Source organism: Biomphalaria glabrata, chromosome 15 (genome assembly GCF_947242115.1).
Source record: "Biomphalaria glabrata chromosome 15, xgBioGlab47.1, whole genome shotgun sequence".
Lineage (NCBI taxonomy): Eukaryota > Metazoa > Mollusca > Gastropoda > Planorbidae > Biomphalaria > Biomphalaria glabrata.
In genome coordinates this window covers 10984028-11004044 of record NC_074725.1, presented here as the reverse complement: position 1 = coordinate 11004044, position 20017 = coordinate 10984028, and the positions used below count along the sequence as shown (strand labels likewise).

At 37.2% G+C, this 20017-nt stretch overlaps 1 protein-coding gene across 1 annotated transcript; it reads right to left on the bottom strand.

The window, feature by feature from the left end:
* Nucleotides 1-953: 953 nt before the first annotated feature.
* Nucleotides 954-12205, bottom strand: LOC106067629 (metabotropic glutamate receptor 2-like). Its single transcript, XM_013226839.2, has 3 exons — nt 11895-12205; nt 8633-11428; nt 954-2064 (listed from the first exon to the last, which is right to left on the bottom strand). Exons 2-3 carry the CDS (start codon nt 10805-10807, stop codon nt 1555-1557), a joined length of 2685 nt encoding a protein of 894 aa, XP_013082293.2. The 5' UTR covers nt 10808-11428; nt 11895-12205; the 3' UTR covers nt 954-1554.
* Nucleotides 12206-20017: the final 7812 nt, after the last annotated feature.

Genomic DNA, 20017 nt, shown 5'->3' with positions numbered 1-20017 from the left:
CACAGGACAACAAATCAAAATACATCAAATCACAGTACGTCAAATCACAGGACATCAACTCAAAGTAAATATAATTACAGTACGTTCAATCACAGGACACCAACTCAAAGTAAATATAATTACAGTACGTTCAATCACAGGACACCAACTCAAAGTAAATATAATTACAGTACGTTCAATCACAGGACACCAAATCAAAATACATCAAATCACAGTACGTCCAAATACAAGACATCAAATCAAAGGACATAAGAATCACAGGACATCAAATCACAGTAATTCTCAAGCGTCCACATTGTTCAACGCTTCAAACGCCCAATCTTTACAAAGTTCTATAAAGAAATAAATTATAATTTTGTCGAGGATATAAACTAAAAATGTCAACGCTGTAAATAAAATAATAAGCTATCTATTATAAAAGCATCGATTGAAGCTGTCAATAAACAACAAAGTTATCAAACTTAGCACAACATAAACGTTCACAATTCACATCAAGTACAATCAAACTAAAATCGGATCATACAAATAGAACCACTAGATCTAAATGTCAAAGCGTGTTCACACAACAAACAATGATCCTAAAACTTTGGCTATTCGATCGTACACATCAGGTAAGTAAACTGGAGCAAGATAATAGAAGACATATATCGAGAAGAGAACTCAGATGTACAAAGTAAATATTAATGATGTAGCAAGGGGGAGATAGTACACATACAGCCAGCAGTAACATTTAGTCCTAGCAACAGAAATATTACATGTGTACAAAGTGGTCATATTTCGCCTTAGGCTCCACTGTAATTGAGTTTTCAAATAATAGAAATTTTATGACTAGAATGTTTATGTCATGTTTTAAAACATATTTCTTCTTCATGTAGTATATATATATATATATATATATATATATATATATATATATATATATATATAGTGATATACGTACAGAAACGCAGACAGACAGACAGATAGATAGATAGATAGATAGATAGATAGATAGATAGATAGATAGATAGATAGATAGATAGATAGATGGATGGATGGATGGATGGATGGATGGGCAGGTAACTAGATACATAGATAGATCGATAGATAGATCGATAGATAGATCGATAGATAGATCGATAGATAGATAGATCGATCGATAGATAGATAGATAGATAGATAGATAGATAGATAGATAGATAGATAGATAGATAGATAGATAGATAGATATGACTTCTTTGGTCTCTATCTTATCGTTGACGCATATGACAAAAACTTGAACAGGCTGTTATGATGCAGTCTTTTATTGCTATGAAATCACTGATTATTTTAAACCGACTAAGAATGTTGATTTTTATTAGCACTGTCTCCAGCGACGAAGAGGCAAGACTCACGCAGCGTAAAATATTTGGCTGCTTAACTTGTAACATTGATTCTACAATTGGTATGTTCGGTGCCATCAAGTTTTCCAAGAGATCTTTCTCAATTGGCAACAGCTCCACAGCCATTACATCATTGTAACACAATAGTTATGATGATATGCACGACAGATGACATCCAACAAAAACAGCACATTTAAAATTTGTGTGACATACTGGTCGGCAATGTTAAAGGGGCGACCCGATTAGAACGTCTGTGATCGTCTGCCACGAAAGTTCCGCCAACACCTGGCCTTGTGGTCACGAAGTCTTCAGGCGGCAAATACACCGCCGCGTAAATCTTTGGCGCATAGAGAAAGACGATGGCCACCGAGTGGTTGAGCAGAAGCGTGACGGAGAGGACCATGGCCCTGACGAAGTCCCGGCTGGCCGTGAAGTAGGTCGTGATGAAGGCCATCCAGATGATAAGGGTGGTGGACACGCACATCGAAATGAACCTGGACTCGTTGAAGTTGTCCGGCAGCTTCCGGGTCTTGAAGGCGAACACAATGCACAGACAGATCAGAACGAGGTTGTAGGTGAGGAAAGAGACGAGCCCAGGGAGCGTCATGTGACAGGAGAGCTCCACATATTTCTCCGTCAGTATCGGCTGGGTTTTTCTAGCTGTTGGCTTGTACTCAATGTAGATGTAAACACAGATGATAACCTAGTGAAGAATAAAGAATAGATACATTATAACAAGCACAACAATAAAATGTATTCTGGTTTTTTTTTTATCTACACGAAATGTATTGCACACCATGGGCGTAGCCAGGATTTTTTTTCGGGGGGGGGGGGGTTAGGGGGGAGGGATTTTTTTTCTCCCCCCCCCCAGCGCGAATTTTTTTTTTATATGTATTTATGTGTGTGTGTGTGTGTGTACGTAATCTTTATTGCATTCTGACCCTTCATTCTTTCGGAAGACGTTTATTGTGCCCTAGAATAGGTTCTTCTACGCTCATAACATTTTGAGTGCGTAATTAACTTTTTTTTATATTGAAGAGGGGGTTTATCGTAAATTTTGGAGGGGGTTTTAAAATCAAAATCTTCCTTAACTGTGATATTGGAATTAGGGGATTTTCGTTTGCATTTTTGTTTTGTTTTATAGAAGAGGGGGGGGGGTTAACTGCAAAAACCCCAAGTAGGGGGTTTAAAACTCAAAACCCCTAGTAGGGGGTTTTAAACTCAAAACCCCTGGTAGGGGTTTTTAAACTCGAACCCCCTGGTAGGGGTTTTAAACTCAAAACCCCATTGGTTGTGCTGGGGCAATTGATGGTTTAGTATTAAAATCTCACCTAAAATAAACAAAATCAAAGCAATAAATCATTCACTAAATTCCGATCCCCCCCCCCAAAGGGGGGGGGGGATTTCATTTCGGGGGGGGGGGTTGAGGGTTCAACCCCCCCCCCTGGCTACGCCCATGTTGCACACACACACACAAATAACATTTTGGGGAATTTCGGTCTCAAAAAAATGTAAACAGGAAGTCATATTAAATTTTTCACAGAATAGTAAACCCATATATATATATATATATATATATATATATATATATATATATATATATATATATATATATATATATATACATAATTATTATTTTGAAATTTTTAGATACATAATCTAGAAAGATATATGTAATTAATCAATTTTAATGTACATAATGTAATTAAAATCAACAAATGTGAATTATTTCGATCTAGGATTTTCGAAAAAGAACTAACAAGAAATAGCTTTATGTCATATATTTGCGTTAATTCTGTGATTAATAGCCCATTCTATAAAAACAAATACGCAGAATGGTATTGCATTATTTCTAAACTCTGTAAACTAAAGATCATTACTTTTCTAAAGCAGAAAATATCGATTTTACTAGATTCGGGGCGACTTCGCTTGCAGCTTGAAAAAGAGTTACGTGCATGACAATGTATATATATATATAGGTCTGTGAGCTGATCATTATCGGATTATCGGATTTTTTTTTTTCTGTTATCCAGTCTAGGTATAATATATATAGGTCTGTGTAGTAAACGTGTAAAGGAACATAATTAGAATTGAATCGTTTTAGGCACCCGTACGATAATTTATTTCGCTAGAAGGATTTAGTAACTCAATAACAAAAAAATACACACGCAAAGAAAAAAAAGAAGACATGACAAGGCGACGGTCTCTATCTTGGTGGTACGCTCCCATCTTAGGAGCTTCGATCGGTGAGCTACATGTTTGTTTATGAGCTGGGGCTGTGATTGGGTGAAAAGGTGGGAAGAAGTACGTCACGTGTTCTTCCCATGATGCTTAAATTTCTTATTTTGAATTTCATTTTGTGTGTCTGTCATCGGCCAACGCGTTGTGAGGGACCTCCAGATTTGGAAATGATTTTGAATCTTTTCAACCCACCAGCTCACCAAATAAATCTTTCGTGTTCACATCATCAAAGTGCAACATTACTTCCAGCGTAGTGATCTCGGCCGCAGCACAAAGAATGAAAAAAAAAAACAGTCAACATCCTCGACAAGAAAATAGTTTCCATCCAACGACTGTAGTAGTGTCTAAATATCTGGTAATGTCCAGACAAAGTTAATCAAATATTGATCTCTCCCACCTAGCCCCATCACAACACGGGTATAACAATTAATTACTTGCTCAAGGCTTATAGACTAGGAAGCGTTTTGAGTACCAGATTAAAACCAAAAAAAAAAACCCAGCCATTATGTTGTTTATCACGGATTCATCTGTTTGTTGTCGAAGTGCAAAAACTACAATCTGACCTTAACGTACTTGGACAAAAGTATATTGAAATTATGTTTTAAAAATACTAACTTATTAACTAACTTATTAACTAACTTATTAACTAACTTATTAACTAAGCTTTTTACTCAGAAAAAAAATAATAATTTGATTCATTGTCAACACAAAGAAATAAAAGTAAAGGTCTGAAGAAATGAAACCTAAACTACGGCCTGCGACCCATATTCGGTCATTGACACGTTGATATTAGGCCCCTTCAAATGAAGCCGCATTGCCACTTAGGCTGAGTGTCAGTGGAGAAGACTATTTGTCGCAGTGATGCGGCCTGTAACACGAGGGTCCGAAAAATTTATGACCCTCGTGCCGAAAACTGTTTGGATTCACTGGGTTTGAGACAAACATGATTAGACTTTCTTTTTAAATGTACATTAATTTCATTTTTTTCTTTTCTCTTCGAATATATGTATATACTGGTCTAAGCCGAGATCAAATGGTAGATTATATCCGACGCTTAGTCAAACTTTTTAGGCGCAGTGGCTGAGAGGTAAAGCGCTTGGATTCTGGACCAGGGGTCCCGGTTTCGAATCCTGGTGAAGACTGAGATTTTTAATTTCGGGATCTTTGGGCGCCTCTGAGTCCACCCAGATGACATTAGTTGGGGAAAGGTTAAGGCGGTTGTGCTGGCCACATGACTGCCTCGTTAACCGTGGGCCATTTTACAACATCTGCCCTATAGATCACAAGGTCCGAAACGGTAATTCTTGAACTCAAACAAGCCGGTCTTGTGATACAGGCAAAACATAGGCCTATAGATTAGTTTGGTGTAAAGACATTGCGTAATATGATTGAACATGGAATGGAAGCGGGCGAGTTTTGAACTCAAGACGATAGTTTAAAGCGCTTACCAAAGTACCATTTCGGGTTTTAAAAAAAGGTGTCATGGAGTCTCGGGGGAAAAAACAAATGTTTATCAACGATGTCTAGAGAAGTGAGAAGGGCAGCATAAGCATAGCAAGAAATGTGTTTTAACTGTTTGACCTCTTTTCACTTATTTAGACATTTTTTTCTTTAAGAATGTTCTAACTATAAATACTAAACTATATTCTTTCATCTAACGTAACCAATCAATAGAAGCATTGGAGACAGTGGCGTAGCTAAGAATTTGCCATCATTTGGGTGCTCGGGGGGGGGGGATCAATCTCTTTTTTTTTGGGGGGGGGGGCCAGCATTTTGACATTCGACATCATGGCCTGAGATAGTGGCGTAATAGTTAATGTAAAAAAAAATTTCAAAAACTCATTTTGGGATTTTCCAATTCTTTCCCTCCCCCCACCCTAGCTACGCCACTGATTGGAGATTTGTAACTATTCAGAGCTTGTTTATAGAATACTTCGGATGTACAGAATATTGAACGAGTTGCTAATCTCTGTATTGTACACAGCGTACTCAAATTTGTGGTTAATTTATTGCCCCCTATTGCCCATCTCCTTCTTCCACAATAGCAGAATGGCATTACATGTTATTTGTCATTGGCTGATGTCATCAATGGCAGCATTTCTCAACATGGGTGTGTTTGTGTGGGATGTGTAATATTCTTACAAGGTGGGTGCAAATGTGGAATAGCAAGGACGTCTTTATTGAAGTAATTATTTGTTTGTCCTTGAGAAATTAATGACATTTCCCTTATCTTTATAGATCGTTATTTGATTACTGACAGAGTAAAAAGACATTATTACCAATGTTGTCAAGTATAAAAAAATAGTTAAATTATTAAATTAAGAGACCTTTTTCTAAGAGACCTTTTTCTACGAGACTTTTTTCTAAGAGACTTTTTTCTACGAGACTTTTTTCTAAGAGACTTTTTTCTAAGAGACTTTTTTTCTAAGAGACCTTTTTCACCTTTTATCAAAAAACTCTGTAACAAGATGGACACTACGACTTTTCTTTCAAAAGACATTTTTATTTGCCAATGAAGTTCCATCAGCTGGAGTTTCTCAGAATTCTGAATACAGCAATAAGTTATTTTTTATCTGAATACTGGTCAACCAAATGACATTTCCAGGTTGTTATTCTGTAAGGCATCGTGGGCACCGGATCTCATTCAGCGTCCACTAAAGAGATAGTCCGTTTAATGGAATGTTGCCCATGTATAATTAAATGTGTTGCTTCACTCACTTTGTTTGGCCGTAACATGATGATTGCTTTCACATTAAGACCCGGGGTGACTTCAGTAGCAAAATGCTTTAAAATGTATATGAGATAAAACACGGTATCGCTCATGGTGCTGGCCTGGCAACCTTGACCGAATAGATTTTAAGAGTTGAAGCTTCTGACATATTGATCAACAGACGTACAGAAGTTGTTTTTTTTTTTTTTTTAAATAGAGCAGTCGACCTTGTTGCACTGCGAATAGACGACTCTATGATCAAAATATGTTTTTTGCGGCTCACGAAAGGGGAAAAGACGCTATTAGTTATATGTGGAATGTCTGTCCGTCCGTCCGTCCCGTTTAGATCTCGTAAAACTAGAAAAGGTAGTGAAAATCCGACATCATAATATTTTAGACCATTCAAAGTTCTGATGCAATGGCTACTTTTTTCTTTTCTGAAAGCGAAAAATTTAATTTTTTTAAATCACTTATGCATGCAGTTTTTTTCATAAAAATGCACCACTTTTACAACTATTCATTATGAATAATAACAAACACTGAAGGCTCTTTTTATGCAAATGAAAAAGATTTTTGCAATTGTATTGCTAAATAATGTAAGTTGTCTCATACTAACTACTACATTTATTTAAAAAAAATGTTTTGTTTTTTTTTAAAGAGAAACAATCTATTTAGTATGCATATAAGTTGGACATAATTTAAAACAACAAATAATAAGTAGTTTTTCATATTATAGCGTGAACCGCAGCACCGCACCGTACACACAGTACACCTTACTAAAGGGGGAAAAAAAATTTTACGAAAATGTTTTTTTCTTGAGGATTTGAATAAGAGATGGACCCTTTAGAAAACAATTAGATCAATTAGATATTCATTATAAGACATCAGTTAGGCCAGGTTCACATCTAACTTCACATTCACTTTCACCTATCTTTTGGTCTGCTGAACCGCTGGAGCATCACACAAGATCTGTCAACCATCTTTCTCCATTTTTCTCTGTCTTTTGTCTTTGATACATTTTCATTCTGATGTTCTTTCTGAAAATATTGAAACCTGCTTTTTTACCTGCCTGGTTGGACCACTTCGGGGGCCGATTTTGAGTTTGTGTTTCCACACAAACTGTCTTTGTAACCTTGTTTTTTTTTAAATTTCATACAGAGCATCTTTCAGGCTTACAGCATACTCAGAGGGGGGGAGGGGGTATTTGGGAGAAGGTTTCTGAATTAATAGTCGGAATGAGCCGAATCGGGCTCGCGGGTCAAAGTTTGACAACTCCTGTCATAAAACAGAATTTAACAGAACCACGGGACGATCAAACTTAAAAAAAACTTTTGAAAAAAAAAAAAAAGCTACAAAAAAAAAAGGTTGCATCACAAGCACGAGACATGAGAAATAAAAAGTCACGACTCTGCACTTAGCCATGAAACAATATTGACACGATAATACAAGCTGTTTAAGACGCCACATCTCACGACAAAAATGCTTCTGTTCTATTTGGAACAAGAACATACATTATAATAATAATATATTCTTTCTATTTGAACTGAACATTTTGTCTTTGTCGATTTGTTGTGTGTGTTTATGTGAACGTTACATGTGTCTTCGGATGTCTTCAATGGAATCTCTCATCTCATGTGTCCCTTGACCCAGGGCCGGCCTTACAAATTCCCTGGCCCAATTTAATGGATGCTCACGAGGCTCCGCGTCTTAATTGTTATACACTAACAACTATAACATTTAATTAGGTCATTATATCAACATGCATAGGAAGCAAGTCAAACTCATGAGGCACCAGTGGGTTAATTAAAAGTATGTCATTCGTACGATACACTAAATAAGTTAACCCTTTAAGTCCTACATCATTAAAGGCCTTTGACAAGAGCCATGACTGGTAATGATATGCTAGGCGATATGCTAGGCGCGGGATATAATTTGGAGCAACTGGTCTGAGGCCTGCCCTGCCATGACTTTTTTTTTAGGGGTACTGTGACAGTGTTCGCGATTCTTTAGCCTCGGCGTTCAGGGTCCAACTTCCACATCCATATACATTTTTCATTAACCTTCTTTACTTGACCTAAGACTAGGCCTTTGTACATTATTTCATACATATTATCTGCATTATGTATTTTATTAATGAATTCTATGTTTTGGAGACCATGAACACATTGGAAAACTCCAGACCTTATTGTATTTAGTTTAATTAGAAATTTCATTGCGATGATTACAAAGTCGCTACCTACGGATATTTAATATTTATTGCGTTGTTAGCGCCTTAAGTGTTATGACAAGTACATAACGCTAAACACATAGAGTGACTGACCTGTATTGCGATAAGGAAAGCTGTCAGTATCAGCTGTGACTGAGGGCTGACAAATCTTGGCCGTTTATGTGAAGTCCTACCACTTTCAAAGATACGATAGATCCTGATGACCTTGACTAGGAGCGGGGCGTACAGCCAGGTGAAACTGAGGCAGAAAGTGAAGTACAGCACCCCGCAGGTGCCAGGGGTAGGGGAGAACTGGAACAAGATAACAGTGAAGTACCCCACAAATATGGCGACCATCTGAAGAATGCTGAGCTCCCGGCTGGCGGCCTTGATGACGCGAATGTCCCGGAAGTAGACGTAGGCGAAGACTACCAAGCACGCGCAAACGAGCGCCGCGACCCCAAAGCAGAACTGGATCAGGGGAAGGGTGTCCGTGATGGAGTGGTGCGTCAAAGGTATCTCCAGGCACGTGGTGAAGTCACTGTCACCTGGCCAGGTGTACATGTCACACACCTTGCACCCGGTGCTGTTGTCGATGAGCCTTTCGTTATCGCGGCACTCGCGGCACTCCCAGCAGCAGGCGGGGTCTTTCTGAAGTTTGTACTCGCTTGGCGTGCACGGCCGGCTGCAGACCGACTCCGGGACGCCCATCAGAGCATTAGGTCTGAGCTCTCGCGGCACTACACTCTCCTCTTGGTTAAGGTGATCCCACCGAATGTTATACTGCGTGTAGTTAATCCTCTGACTCCCTATGGAGTACACGCCGATGAGTTTTGCTTCCGGGCCGTACGTTGAGGAGCTGAGATTGACAAAAGGTATTCTGGGATAGTCGAACACGACCTGGTTGATCTTATAGGACCCCTTGACGTCACCTACAGAATCAAACTGCACGTGCCCGTTGTAGCTGTCGAACGAACTATTTTTTAGAAACTGGTAGTAGGATCCGTTATTAATACACTCCTTGGCGCTAGATCCCGTCGCCCCAGGACACAGCCTTGTGATTAGGTTATGGGCTCCATGAGCGAGAGTTAACACAGTGTCTATATACAAAGAGGTAGTTTGATAAAAGACGAAACCTTGTAAGATATCCTTTTGCGAATCGCAAGTTTGATTGCTAAACGAGCACTGTAATATATTCTCCCAAACTGGTTTGAGCCAAGGGTTTGTAGATTCGGAGGCATTGATCACTCTTATGTATTCGTACAACTCCTGGACCAGACTCATATAATAAGAAAAGGAAAACATTCCTAAAATATTGCTCTCATATCCTTGGTAAATGCTTCTATAATTAGTTCCCATCCCGTCGCTAGCAATGAAAATGAAGTGCCCGGAAATATTTAACTTTCCAAGGGAAGTAAAAACGTTTTTGGCTTGAGTGGAGTAGACGAAGAGAATGACCACGCGTGCACGGCGGTAGGTCAGCAAGTCTTGAGTGACTGTGTCATAGTTGGTTTTATCGTCCAGTCTGTGAGATGTTGCAAGACAGACGCCGTAAGATGGAGACAAGACTTTGAAAGTGTCGAAAGCCTTCTCGCCATACGATCCCTGAACGTAGAGGAAAGAAATGTAGGACCAGCCCTGGTCAGAGACGAATCTCAGCATGGCGGAGACCTGGTACTTATCCGGCGGAGCCACCCTCAGGAAGAAAGGGTGGGCTGCCTTATCGCTGAGGCTGTCGCTGGTCGCGGTGCTGCCCACTACTGGAATGGAATACGCGGCAAGGAGCTGAGACACCATGACCGTGGGCTGGCTATTCGCGGGGCTGATCACGCCTATCACATCGTAGCTGGCCAGCGATGTAGCGCTAGAGCTTCCATTCGTGACCTCTCCGGTTCTCACAGAGGGAAGAAAGGTCAACGCCTGTGCTAAAGCCATTTTCTCATTTCCGCAGTCGTTGAGGACCACGAACCCCAGCGTGATGTTTGGTAGAATAGACTGGTCACGGTTGACAGCGTCTACTGCGAACGCAATGCACTCTGGGTACTCCAGAGAAACGGAGCCAGTGCGCACTTTGGCCGAGCACTGAGGTCCAACGTAGTCCGTAATGGACATAAGAACCCCAATCGTGATGTCTCCACTCCTTTGATAACTTTGTTTATCGATGTAAGTTATATCCTTAAGTCCACCATAATTATTCGACTCAGAAGCTAGAGCAAAAGCTATTAATATCTTCCATAGGATGTTGAATATTATGTATCCATTGCAAATCCTGAAAGCTATAATTCTCATTCTAAAATTAGAAAAGTTAAAGTAAAATTCTATTTTTAATCCACATAACAAATATCGAATAAGTCTGACCAGCAACTTCGTAGTACATCCGCTTCTTGATCAACATGGCTTTGTTTCATATTCGGAGTTCAAAGTAATCTAGACCTCTGCTTTGTCCAATGATATCGGTATGTTCTTGTTAGGATCATTAGTTCATTACATCTACATAATGCCACGGAAACTATACTCTAGTATTAACTCTAAAAATCAATCTCAAAATATTAGCTAATCATTGGAATTACCGGTTTAGTATTTTGTAAAAAGAAAATAACGATATTTGAGACATTTGGATGCCAATGTTATGACAACGTCTGCCTCTCAAGCAGACGTAGTTTAGTCGTGACAGTTGCTTCCCTTGACTGTTCTGAAAGAGATCATCACCAGGAATTATCACGGTATATCCATAGTCATGCTAGTCAGAAGTTATAAAGGAATCACAAAATAGACACTTATTAATCCAAAAGATGAATGAAAAGTCGGATGGGAATGAAACAAACCATTTGAATCACACTTTTGCGTTTTTCTTGAATGATCACTTTATCGTCAACTTGTTAGCGAGGTAATCAACAAGTTTCTAGCACTCTGAGGAGAACATTCAGTGAATTACTAAGACATTTTTGCTCAATGTATTGATAAGGTTGAATCTTAAAGTGTTATTACTTGTATTTTTACAAGAACAATAGATACAAGAATAGAACTTTTAACATAGTATCCTGTTCGAAAGTTTAGAATCTTAAGTTTTCAAGTACTTTCTGTTTTTGTTTTTTTGGCTACTAACTTTTTATTTTAACATTTAACATTTAACAAAATTTTTTTTTTACTGAGACAGTTTATTTTGAAACGTATTTTTATTTTACAAATAGATTGTCGTAAACATTATTAATAACAAATCAAGCAAGACAACCTGACACTCAAATCACTGTTTTGAGTGCAAGCGTTCAAGATCTATGCATTTATTATAATTTTGAAAATGTGTGTATATATTTTTAATCTCTATAAAAAAAAAAAGCACCCCCAAGTCGCAATGAATAAGTTATGAATATCTTACATTGTTTTTGTTGAGATCGTTCATTGAAACACTATCACTTCTACTTGGAGAATGAACAAAATAAAATCAAGTCTTAAAATGCCTCGAAAATGTGTACTTTTAATACTTTGAATCACCTCTTGGCCAGACTGCATTGAGAACTAGCCTACAAAGTAATTCCCGATAACTCTGTTTTTTATTTGGAGTTGTTTATCTCGAGGTCTCGGAACAATCATCAGACGTCTGCAAAGAATCAACCAAGCAGAAAGAACAAAAAAAATACGTGTATCGATATTAGGATGAGAATTATTCCCACGGCTGCAGACGGCTGGTTAGAAAGACCGCCATTGATGAATGTCTGTTAATGTATGTGTCTGCTCGCTTGTTAGAGAGAGAGAGAGATAGAGAGGGAGGGAGAGTGAGGGAGAGAGTGAGAGAGAGGGAGAGTACGAAACCCATGCAGACCTGATCAAGTTCTTCCCTCTATTGATCTCATGCCCAGATTTCATTTCATTTTAGTTTAGAGATTTCCTTTCGATTGTTTTACTTCTCTGCTTCTTTCATGAATAATAATTTTTTAAAAAATTAGCAAAGAGAAACAACTCTCGGGGAAAAATCATTTAAGAAAGCAAGTTGTAGAATTACATATTAGAACATTCAGAGAGTACCGTACCTTGTCTTACTTTTTTTTTGTTTTTCTTATTCTAAAAGAACATAACTTCTTATTTTCAAAAGAGGACTTCAGTTCGGAGCTTGAACTTATACCCTCAATTTCAGGCCTCAAATGGACCACAGAAACAGCTGAACAGATAATTATCAAATCATGACAGAAAAGAGTAACGCTTGTTTTTAATAATCATTTTTTGTTTCGTTGAAAAATGACTTATTCAAATACATTTTGTATTAGTTATTTGAAAAGACAAAAAAAAATAGAGCCGTGAAATTTATAACAAATTTAAAGCATAGTACCTTGATGACTACCAATACCAAAGCCGAAGTCTACCGGATCTGTGTGATGAGCATTGCGCTATACGGTAATGAGACATGATCTCCAGGTGGTCCACTTTTAAGGTCTACTGATGTATGCAAGTGCGACATGAGCCTCTTCAGAATCAACACCAACAGTTGGGAGAAAGAAGCATTGGATAGATCCACATGGAGAGCAAGCATTAAGGAAGTGTACTGGATTGCAAAAGTAGAGAAGTGAAAATGCTGGTGATTACCGATGCCCAACCTGTGACCGCAGCTGTGTATCAAGGCCTCTTTAGTCACTTGAGAGGTTGCAAAGGGAAAAAGATTTTCTCCAAAGACATTAAATGCCAAAGACGCTTTGCACGTAGTAATGATCTATCTAAGAGGAGCGACTAAAATTTATTAATCAAATGTTTTAAGGCTGAATATTCGCTGCAGGTTTTCGTCTTGACCTTTGAGCTGTGTGTGTGTTTTTTTGCGTGAAGTCTGCGTGCAGAATTGGATCTAGATTGAGACTACACCTTACAGTAAGCGTTAAGCATTTAGCTTGTTGCTTTTTTTTTCAGGATTACTCGTTTTTATTTTCTTAAGAATGTAGCGGGTGGTTGCTATAGCAACCCGCAGATACTGAGATTATAATGTTTATTTAAATATAGTATATAACAAAATTATAATAAAATAAGCTTAAGTAAGATGTAAGTACACCAAATTCATGTCTGTTTTAAAAGAGGTGAAGTTTCACTATTATGTTCATAAGTTGTTGTGTGTGATGATTAAACTTGACTGTCGGATGATTGAGCTTGGATGTGAGGATAGAAATTGGCTGTTTGATGATTGAACTATTTGATGATTGAACTTGGCTGTATCAGGCAGCGCGATTATTGAACTTGATAGTAAGTTGATTGAGGTTGACTGTATGGTCTATGTGTTTGGCTGTATGATAAATGAATTTGACTGTGTAATAAATGAATTAGACTTTGTGATAAATGAAGTTGACATTATGATGAATTAATTTTTCTGTATAAATGAATTTGACTGCGTGATAAATGAATTTGACTGTAAGACAAATTAATTTGAGGTAAGCGTCGTAGAATCTAATACTTTATGGATGTGAAAACCTGGACAGGGATCTCGAAAACGGCTCTAACGATTTTCCTAGAAATTTGATGGTTGTTGTATATCGTTGAGAAAAGAATTACTAGCTCGTTAGCCAGACGGGGTAAACTCTAGTTTGACAGTTATCATTTTTCAGAGTAAAAAAAAATAAATAATTTAGTTAGAAAACGAGCAAATATTTACTCGACGTCTTCTTGTATTTCCGCACTCGTTGAAGAGTTGAATAAATTAATGTTCAAGAAAATTGTCCGCATCATCTTCTAAGTCTCTCTCTCTCTCTCTCTCTCTCTCTCTCTCTCTCTCTCTCTCTTAATATATATATATATATATATATATATATATATATATATATATATATATATATATATATATTACTTCAGGAACAAAAGTCAGATTATTTGCAGACGATTGTATAATATATAGAACAATAAAAACAACACAAGACTCAGATATTTTACAAAGATAATTAGATGAATTACAGAAATGGGAATCAAATTGGAGCATGTCTTTCCACCCAGAAAAAATGTCAGTTGTTAAGAGTAAAAAAAAACTAAAACAAATTAATTCCACTTATCTTATTCATGGCAAACCAGTAACACAAACTAAAAACGCAAAATACCTAGGTGTTATAATAAATGAAAAACTGTCATGGAATCCACATATTGATGAAACTATAAAAAAAAATCAAACAAAGCATTAGGGTTTATTAAAAGAAATTTCTATAAATCAAATAAGAACATAAAGCTAAAATGTTATTTAACCTTGGTTATGCCAATAATAGAATATGCATCCTCCGTTTGGGACCCCTCAACTCAAGAAAACATTACAAAACTGGAACAGACACAAAATAGAGCAGTGAGATTCATAACAAATGAATATTCACATTTGACTAGAGTAACACCTTTAGTAAAATTACTAAATTTAGAAAGCCTTCAGGACAGAAGACTCAAAAGTAAAGTAGCAATTATACATAAAACACTGAACCATAATCTTCAAATACAGAAACAAAATTTAATAAAATACTCTGAAAGACACAAAGATAAAGGCACATTCCTCGTCCCATATGCTAGGACAAATTTGTACAAATACTCCTTCTTCCCTACTGCTATTAGAGCATGGAATGGGTTGCCTGAGCTAGCCAGGAAAACCAGTGACTTGGCAGAATTTAAGTCATTGGTTAATTTGCATGACTAAATGCATGACGCGTAGGACGTAATCATCTTCTTTTTTGAAGTAACGTCTGTATTATATAAGATAAGATATATATATATAGGCCTAACTAAGGCCTATCATTGGAGTATTATAAAGTCTAGATCTTACATTCGCTTAACCTGGATCCTGTTTAGGGCAGAAGTGGGGGGGGGGGGAGGACGGGACGGTGTAAAAATGTTCCATTGTTTTTTAATCTAACAGTCATTAGTTACTAAAAGAAAAAACAATTGCTCTATATCTGTGTTATTATCTTTTTTTTTTTACAAAGAATGTAAATTTTATTTTTAATGTTTCTAAAAACCTTATAGCAACCCTGGTAAAAAAAGTTTGAATAGTGATAATCACTTCTCCTATTTCCCATCCTTGTATAAAGTTACAGCTTTGCACAATTATTCAGTGACACAAACAAGACATGAATCATTGTATAAATGAATTAATTTATTGTTGGTGATTAATTGATTAATTTTTTTTTCATATTAAAATAAGGGGAATAAATGCTACATAATTATAGATGAGGATGTATATATGCATTTAATCACCATTCTAGGATCAAGTTGAAATTATGCATAATTATTCATAGTCGATGACAATACACAAATCAATTAAAAAATTAACCAATTAGTTAATCATTTAGTAATAATTAATTTTGTTTTATATGGCAGAAAGTGAGCTAAACCCTGTAATTCTCATATAAATGGCAGTAATTTCCCTTAAATCAGCTTTGCTTTTAAAACGTATTCTTTTGCCTATTGCTTGTTCTTGTTTGTGTTCGCATGTAACAAGTGTCCGAAGCCCGCTTGCAGCACTAAACACCCAACTCGGTAGTACGACTAACTATGACAACCAAAGCTACAGACTATCTTTCCATACGAGCAGCGTAGCAACCCTGTAAGTATCAGTAGTTAAAAATAGTCTTTCTGTCCTATTGTTTCTTGGAGCGCCCTCTGGGTATTGTTCTATTGATTGAACCTGAAAGTGGCAGAGCGGAACAAAACTTAGGGTCGAGTCAAGGATCAGAAAATCGAGGCATATCTTGCTCAGAATTTATCATTCGTTTTACAAAGCTCATATCAACTCTGTCAGTCTGGTACACATTTTAAACACGTTATTTCGCCCACACCCATTCTCAGATCAAATAAGAACACAGTTATTTATTGTACCTAACAAAACATTAATAAATTAAAAAATTGAAAGTTGAAACTTTAGAGAATTATTTATTGTACCTAACAAAACATTAATAAATTAAAAAATTGAAAGTTGAAACTTTAGAGAATTATTTATTGTACCTAACAAAACATACATCGAAGGAAAAATTAGCCAATAAGTCAATTGATTATCGATAATCAATTGTTTTGTCTGATATCGAAAAAAGGGAAATAAATTGAGAGATGTGGATGTAATTGTGGGGTTCTTCTCTTTTGATACATAACCTTGGGTGTTGTTTTTTTAAAGTATTTTCATATTTTGCTTTTCCCTGTGTCGCCTAACCAATGTACGGCACCAGACTTAGCCTGCCAGGGGTACTGTAAGTGCGGTCTATAGTTTTCTTTGGTGAGCTCCAGATATCAGAAGATTTCTCGCAATTCGAGCGGCAGAAATGCATTCTCCTGGTGTCTAAAGTGCTCTTCATCAAAGTAGAACAGAGCGCAGGTCAACAGTGGTGTAGCTAGGGTGGGGGGAGGAGGGGAGGGAATTTGAAAATTTTCTGGGTCCCCACTTGAGGGTGAGGCCCGAAATTAGTGTTTGTTACATTAAAAATTAATTATCACACAAAATGCAGGAGCCCCCCCCCCCCAAGTGGTCTAGTCCCCGGGCCCCCAAACGATGGAAAACTTCTAGCTACGCCCGTGCAGGTCAAATGAAGAAAGGGTAAAGACGCATGAAGTTACAGGTGTAATCAAGGGCCAATGTCGAAGTGTACAAGACATACTAAGCGCATGTAGTACGCGCGTGTTTATGATGTAACCACTATGAAAGTAGGGCCGATGTTTTGGTTGTGTTGGTCAAAGAGTATGTGATGAAGAAGTCTGACGTAATTCAAATCTTGGGGTCAGAGTTGAAGAAAGAGAAGACTAGCAAGAGACAGTGTGTTTTGTTTATTTGGTGTGTGTTTGTCTGTGTTTCTGTATATTATATATATTTACTTTTTAATTGAATCTGTGTATATTTAAAATCAACGTTACATTAGTCTTTGTTTAAAGAAGTCTCATCAAGTGTATTCCAAGTTAAGCATTAAGAATTCAATACGCCTAAATAGGTTTGCCAAACAAAAAAAATGATATTAACATCATCTGCCCTATAGATATCAAGGTCCGAAAGGGAAACTTTACTTTTACATCTCAATAGGTTTAGTTGTACTAGTTGTTAAGAGCAACAAACCAATATAGTGGTGTCAGAAGTGCGATCGAGTATTAGCGCTCATGCAATGGGCGTGAAGGGTGTAAAATGGTACAAAGATAGAAACAATCTTTCGGCCAAAGTCTTTTCACGAAAACAAATTTCGGTAGAAATTCAGTCCCTTCTGGCTTGAGAAAATAAAAAAGAGTCTCTTTAGCTTTGGTCTCTCCCCTATTCGAAACATGGAAACTAAAGTATTTTGACAGCAAAAAGGCGGGTTGTTCCCAACATGGTATGTGCACTATGTAAAACGAATGTTAATCTTCCTGCATCTGAAACAAGGCAAGATGAAGAATCTAAGAGCCACCAAAACACACGTTTTTTTTTTTTTTTTTTTTTTTGCGATGGCATTGCGCACAAAAAAATTGGACGTCCAGAGTAATCTCAATGCCACAGTGTCATTATACAAATCCAGAATCTTATCTTATATAATACAGACGTTACTTTACAAAAGAAGATGATTACGTCCTACGCGTCATCCATTTAGTCCTAAATGACCTAAATTCTGCTATGTCACTGGTTTTCCTAGCTGGCTCAGGCAACCCATTCCATGCTCATATAGCGCTAGGGAAGAAGGAGCATTTGTACAGATTTGTCCTAGCATATGGGACGAGGAATGTGCCTCTTATCTTTGTGTTTTTCTGAGTATTTTATTAAATTTTGTTTTTTTCTATTCCATCAGTTTGGTAGACAGCAGACAACAATCAATGATGGAAAAAGATTCACTTGCGTATAACCATCAGTTGCAGATAAACGAAAAGCAAGAAGGAACGGACAGAATAATCGATTTCGAAGGGGGGGGGGGATCTATATTTTGATTAATAATTACTATTATTGATGATGAGCGTCATACACCTGCAGTGAATATTTAAATTGATAGTCACGCCTTGTATCGAACTCTACATTGACTCTAGATTTAACTATACATGGCGTTCAGTGCAGTCAAATGTAACTCAAGTCTCAGTGTTCGGTTCGATACTCCGAATGCATTTAACTGGCGTTTCGATAAACCAGTTTGATATTATGGGGTATGGATTTGTGCCAGTGGGAAAAGAGAAGGGAGCGAAGAGGGAAGAAATATCATTTCATAATAGAACTGCTTCTGTCCTAACTGTAATTCATGTCCTGGGGGTTAACAGGGGCCTAATGGTGCGTTTAGTGCCCCTGGGAATCTGACTAAGATGTATTCAATGTCAGTGGGTTCAAAAGTATTTTGTATAAATGTTTTTTTTTTGGGTTCAGGTAGCACCAGTAAAGTGCTAAGAAAAGAAATGAATTACTTTGTGATTGCCAGGTGCATGACTCAAATATTGAGTTCATCCAACGTATGCAGTATACAATATAAATATTTTAAAGCCTATATATATATATATATATATATATATATATATATATATATATATATAAAGAGAGAGAGAGAGAGAGAGAGAGAGAGAGAGATAGTAAGATAGATAGACAGATAGATAGATAGATAGATAGATAGATAGATAGATAGATAGATAGATAGATAGATAGATAGATAGATAGACAGACAGACAGACAGACAGACAGACAGACAGACAGACAGACAGATAGATAGATAGATAGATAGACAGACAGACAGACAGACAGACAGACAGACAGACAGACAGATAGATAGATAGATAGATAGATAGATAGATAGATAGATAGATAGATAGATAGATAGAATGTCACCAGAAAGTAGTTTTTTTTATTTCCCATGGATCTCCATACACATCAAGGGGCAGCATACTTCACCTTCCTGAAACAAGATTCTTCGTAATGCAATACACGTAACGATACTCAATGGCTCTAAAAAAAAAACTTTCCTTTAATTTCCTATCAACTAGTTCTGTCGTCTCTTGCTTCATATACTTTAATACATTTAATTAGAATCGCTAAGTCGAACATAAGTTTGAGAATCCCTGAAAGGACAACAAAACAATTCTCTTAAGTTTACTCAAACATTTCGGTCTAAGTAAAAAGTGCCACTTTTTGTTCTGCTCAGTAAGCTATTGAGAAAAGTGTTAGCAGACGACCAAAATAAAAAGTCACTGTCGACTAGATCTTCAAAGTTTTCAGCGGCAAGATCTGAAAATGTCAAGCCAGGATTGCAAGACATCGATAGAAGAACAATCTGGAACTTTTGTTTGAAGAAAGATAAAAAAGTTGCTATGTCCGAGATAATTGCCTGTTTCATGACTATGTCAATAAATCTCGCAGAGAGTGATGCGGTTGTAAAGGTTACTGTGAAATCACGTGGCTTAAAATCTCAAACACCAAATGGCTTTGCAGTCACTGGTTAGTCGTATGTTTCAGTGACTTTCTGCTAGACTAGAAACATTCTGTCGGCCGATACCCTGATAAAAGTTAGTAACTCAGGGAAAGTAAGGATGCCCCAAAGCTACGGCCCGTGGGCCATATCTAGCCCATAATACGGTGCCACT

Excerpts from the sequence above, each read along its gene's own strand:
- LOC106067629 (XM_013226839.2), bottom strand. The coding sequence starts at position 10,807 with ATGAGAATTATAGCTTTCAGGATTTGCAATGGATACATAATATTCAAC. Across the intron at positions 2,065-8,632 it reads CTTTCCTTATCGCAATACAG|GTTATCATCTGTGTTTACAT; the intron begins GTCAGTCACTCT and ends ATTCTTCACTAG.